Source organism: Camponotus vicinus, unplaced genomic scaffold (assembly GCF_025532165.1).
Source record: "Camponotus vicinus isolate PSW18456_S1 unplaced genomic scaffold, iyCamVici1.0 SCAF_10, whole genome shotgun sequence".
Lineage (NCBI taxonomy): Eukaryota > Metazoa > Arthropoda > Insecta > Hymenoptera > Formicidae > Camponotus > Camponotus vicinus.
In genome coordinates this window covers 2,252,785-2,258,541 of record NW_028141946.1, presented here as the reverse complement: position 1 = coordinate 2,258,541, position 5,757 = coordinate 2,252,785, and the positions used below count along the sequence as shown (strand labels likewise).

General features: G+C 28.7%; 1 protein-coding gene across 2 annotated transcripts; it reads left to right on the top strand.

Annotated features, from left to right (window-relative positions):
• Positions 1–332: 332 nt before the first annotated feature.
• Cass (apoptosis inhibitor cassowary) lies at positions 333–5,266 on the top strand. 2 transcript variants are annotated; one of them, XM_083079544.1, is made up of 9 exons: positions 333–540; positions 1,433–1,594; positions 1,732–1,897; positions 1,975–2,135; positions 2,219–2,416; positions 2,530–2,721; positions 2,863–3,246; positions 3,348–3,498; positions 3,611–5,266. In XM_083079544.1, the coding sequence occupies exons 1-9, from the start codon at positions 466–468 to the stop codon at positions 3,697–3,699; spliced, it is 1,578 nt and encodes a 525-aa protein (XP_082935670.1). In that variant the 5' UTR covers positions 333–465; the 3' UTR covers positions 3,700–5,266. The 2 variants fall into 2 exon arrangements, with proteins under 2 accessions (XP_082935670.1, XP_082935669.1); XM_083079543.1 differs by lacking the exon at positions 333–540 and adding an exon at positions 550–628.
• Positions 5,267–5,757: the final 491 nt, after the last annotated feature.

Below are 5,757 nucleotides of genomic sequence, written 5' to 3'. Positions count from 1 at the left end.
TCCATAAGACATAACAGTAAGGTTTCGACCAATCGCGTTGCTCAATTTGGCCGTCTACGGTTACAGACGGCCAAATTGAGCAACGCGATTGGTCGAAACCTTACTGTTATGTCTTATGGAAAGTGTGTGCGACCAGCTTAAAGAAATCTTTACTCCTTTTACCCTGATTGGTAAATCAAACGCTTCAAAGTATCTTCAGCGTCCTTTTGACCGCAGCCTTTGACGAAAATTAATAGCAGAAACCAATTTAACTTTTGCTAAAGAGCGGGCCGTTTGTTCCTTGAGAGATAGGAGACTAGAACTCCGGAACTTTTTTTTTCAAACAGAAGCCAGTTGGTATCACTGCGCTGCCATGTTCGCGTGCCGCTCTGTATTCGGCGTTCGACTGAAATTCTCGACTTTCAATTGCGTTTCCTGCATGTATCTCGTGTCTTCGGCCATAGAAGATCGTGCATAAGCTTCGTCATGAGTACTGACAGTATCGAAAAATTGTATAAAAACTTTGGCATCCTCGCGGATGCCAAGGATAAATTGGTACAGGTATGTGGTTGGTTATATCTTGCCTATCGTGATTAACCAAGTCGGTTAAATATAGCTGAGGAGAAGCTTGACCGGTATCTTCTTGTTTGTACGTTCCTTCTCTCATGTAATAGCTGATAAATATTGTTCACGCATCACTCACAAGTCGTTCTCGCTTCATGAAACAGCAATATGCGTTTCGAAAGGTCGAAGATATGCGTGGCGTCTTAACATGATGCATCTGAACATTGTATAATATGAATCATTGTGAAATTATTTTCTCTATGAACATATTTGATAGAAATCCCATAATGGATAAATTTATGCACATATCGGAGCACTTATGCATTTCTAATATATATTTAGATATTACTAAATTTATGTGTTAATCATTCCTATATCTCTTATATATTATTAATCCTTATGTTACAAAAATTTATTATAATGACTTGCCGATGATATAATGAATCACTATAATCTACTGGTAATTTTCTAGAATTCTTAGAAATTTTCAAATATAGTAACTAATTTATCTCAATTTATGGTAATTTTTATAAGTACATTTATATGATATGATGTAAAAGAGAAAGATGCTGTATATTGGATCTATGGAAACAAATAATGCCCTTGGAATAGAATAGGATTTTACGATTCTGTACAGTGCTAATGATTTTTATTTAATTTCATCATCGTGAGATCTTATTTATAATTTTCAGGAAGAGCTTCATATTTAGATAATAACAGAAAATTTTCTCAATTTTTTATACAATTAGAAAATATTAAATTATTATATTAATATTCATTTTAGGGAATATTAAAAGTAAATTTATATTAAATATCTTTATAACACATCAGAAAAACTGTTGTACTTTTCTGTAAATTATTTTCTATAATATCATTGTTCATGTTGCAGCATGAAAAGGAATATTTGGAAATTTTAACAGCAGTTAAAGGATCACCCAAAGAAAAACGGCTAGCATCGCAATTTATTGCAAGGTTCTTCAAGCATTTTCCAAAACTAGCAGATCAAGCTATAGATGCACAATTGGATTTATGTGAAGATGAAGATATGGCTGTAAGTTTGCAAATATGAGTTGACTCTATATTTCATTCATTTTTTTGAAGAAATATTTCCGAGCTTTAATGTAACATCTAATCACTAATTAACTCCAAAATAATTAATTACATAATATATTTTTCTTTTCTTTACAGATTCGAAAACAAGCCATTAAAGATTTACCAGCTCTTTGTAAAGATAATAAGGAACATACAGCAAGAATTGCAGACATCTTAGCGCAATTATTACAAGCTGAGGACTCTTCGGAATTATCAGTTGTACATAACAGTATTATGTCGCTTATGAAGAGTGATCCAAAAGGTGTGCTCAAAGCCATAAACACATATAAAGATATCTATAATATCATATAACTAAAACAACTCTGTGATGGTGTGTAGGTACTTTAAGTGGATTTTTCAGTCAAATTATTAATGGTGATGATGGGACGAGAGAACGTTGTATAAAATTTTTGGCTACCAAACTCAAAGCGATAGGACACGACGTTATTACAAAGGAACCAGAAGATTTATTGATTGGAGAATGTAAAAAAGTATTACAGGTAAACTTCTGTTATGCTCTTATATTATAACAAATGTTTACTTTTATGTTAATTTATTTTTTTTAATTGATGTATTTTCTCAGGATGTAACTGCTGATGAATTCCACAGTATCATGGAAATCCTTGCTTGGACTAGACTAGGATCTACTGTTACTGGTCAACAAGAATTAATTGATATTACAATAGAACAAGCAGAACTGTCTGTACCTTTTAAACATACTAATGTTGAACAGTGGAATAGATTGGTTCAATGTATTAAACATGCTCTTCCATTCTTTAGCGTATGTACATATTTGATACATTTAAATATATCTTAGAACAAGATTGAATGTTTACATATTTGTTTGTGTATAATTATTGTTTTATATTTATATATTTCTGGTTTTTTTTTCAGTCACAGATAGATTCGTCAAAATTTGTTTCATACATTTGTGTGCAAGTCCTACCACATCTCTCTTTGATGACTTCTCCTGATGGTAGAGACATTCAATTGGAACTATTAAAATTACTTGCTGAATTAACAGTGTTTTGTGGAAGTATTGATAAACCTGAAGACAAAGTTCAACAACTTTATAACACTCTCATTGTGAGTAATATGTTCCTGTTCATATTTTGTATTCTACAAATCTGATATTCTTTTTATTCTGTTCATATAATGATGTCTGATGTTTTTATCTTGTGTATCAAAATTACCACTATATTTATTGTTATTTTATATATATTTTAGACTTATATGCCACTTCCTCCAGCTACAGAGATTACTGATGTACCAAAGTTACAATTTAGTCATGTAGAATGTTTGATGTATGCTTTTCATAAATTGTGTAAGCAAACTCCTGAATTTCTGATAAAAGATCCAGAACAGCTTAAAGAATTCCGTTTAAGATTACAATATTTTGCAAGAGGTATCCAAGGTTATATAAAAAAATTACGTGAAGCTATTAGTGGCAAAACAGAAGAGGAATTAAAATCTGAGGAAAATCAATTGAAGGTTGTTGCATTAAAAACAACTAATAACATCAATACCTTAATCAAAGACTTATTTCATTCACCTCCTAGTTTTAAGAGTATAATACATCTTTCATGGAAAACACCTTGCAATGATAAGAAGGTAATTAATTTTCGTAAGCATTTTAACTAATTTGTATGTATATAATTTACACATTTGTGGACATTTTATACAATATTTTAATTTTATTATGTCTGTTTTAGAACGAAAAAAATTCTGCTCAGAAAAGACATACACCAATTACATTTGGAAATGATAATGGTTCGAATAAGCGTAGTAAGGAAGATAAAAGCAATAAGAGAGAAATATATACACCTCCAAGTGGCAAATACAGCTCAAACATATCGAATTATGGTATATAAGTAGTTAAAGATACATGATATTAAAATTTGTAAAATATATATATATGTATGTATGTATGTAAGATAAATGTTTATTTAGTAATCATTTTTTTTTTAATTTCTAGGTCGCGGTAGATTTAAAGGTAATAGATTTGGAGGAAGAGGTGGATTCAGATCAAGAGCTCGTGGTTCATGGCGAAAGAATTTTTATTAATTAAAACTAAAATTCACAACTAAAAGCATAAAGTCGGATGCAGTTAAGATTGAAATGATGACAAATGCTGATCTATCTTGAGATTAAACATGAAAGTATTTTCAAAAAAATGACGTTACAAAAACCAATTCTCTTATTCTCCATGATTATAAGTGTCATCAAAATGATTTTGTCATTTCCTAAACTCTGATAAATTGCAAATAAGTAACAAAAAGAGGAAGATCAATAATTTTCCAAATTTTTAATGTTTTCCAAACATTGAGAAAAAGTTGAAAAAAATGCAATTATCATTACATAAACTTTTTGTCTAATTCTTATAATCTATAAATTCTGCAGTGAAAATCCAAGACATATATAAAGTTGTGAAAAAAAATAAATATGTGCAAAGAATATGCACTGACAATGTATCAAAATTAAAAGAGAACATTATATAATTATAATACAGAATGATTAATTGATGGAGATGATGGTGAAATAATCTATGTATTAGAAAAGGAAGAAAGAAGAAATTGCAAAATATGAAACTTGTCAAGATGATACTTGAGAAAATTGAAGCAAACCTTTATGAAGATGCGTATTCAAAATTCAAACTACATCAAGACATTGTGAGACATCATCGATAGTGACGCATATGAATGGATAAATGCAGACATGGATAGAGAAGCATATGAAAATGGACTTGCACTATTCTTTCTTCATCAAAAAAACTTCGAGTGCAAAAAAATTTAATCTCCTATATATCCATTCCTAACTTAGCTTCCCTATCCTTTCAAACTTTTATATTTGTTGATGTTTGTCAACAGGATCAATGCGTAACAAGGAGGACCTACAAGCAGTGGTGCATAAAAGCAATTTAATCGAAGAAACATCAGATATAATTATTTATTAATAAAAACAAAAATACTTATATAAAATTTTTCACTAGTAAACAACATAAATTTAATGATTATAATTATATTTCTGTAAATTTAATGAATAATGTTTTTTTCATATATTTTCTATATTTTTTTATATATGTAAATATATCACACTTTTTTGAATATATTATATAAAATCTAAAGTTCTCTCTCGCATACACACACATATATATGTATGAATATTATATACATTTTCAATTAAAATTTTAATCTCGTTGAATCTATGTTTCTTCGATAAATAAGAGGAAGAATTGAAGCAGCAATTATTATGTTGTTTTTCTTTTGCAGGAAACATATACCAACAAGAAACTTGGAAATCGTCGATTGGACCAGAGCTGAAAAATTATATATATATATATTAATATATTGTGTGTTTCTTTTTCATTACAGAACCTTTCAAGAAAAGAGATGCGGAGGCAGAGATCACTTGGAGAAGCTAATTGATATTTTTTCTATTTCAGCAATTAATTATATGTTTATTATTACATATATATATCTTCTTGGTATAATTGCTGTTTGTGAGGTGAGTCTCAAAAAAATATTATTCCATCTTTTCCTTCCCTCTATCCATGATCATTGTGTAAAAACGTTTGCGTTATCAACAATTCGTCAATGTTTTTAATTATTTCAATAAATAACATTATCTAATACTAAGTGGTGTTTTTTTATCCAGTAAATACAAGAGGTGAGAAAATAAGGCTAGAAAACGAGATTTAATAAAAATACATTTGATTTTAAGAGCAAACAGGTAAACATCCATATGTATATATGTTATTTATATTTATATAATTTATTCTACATACATTTAAGATTTTATATTGCATTAATATAAAAACTTCGTATATAATTACATATTATTTGTGTTAAATACAATTGGACTTGCACAATCATAATAATCTCAATCTTATTGTATTACAAGTATAAGTGTATTTCAATTTTACTAGAATATGAGTGATTATTTGAGTTATATATAATTGATTACTTCTGTATTACTAATGTATAAATAATAAAATGTTAATTTTAAAGCAATTTGGAGCAGTTTATAAATGAAGCAACAAAGGAATAAGGTAAAAAATGTGCTTCAAGCATTATTTTATTAATACTTTCTATTAATGATTTTTTGAGAAAAAAAATAGAATAA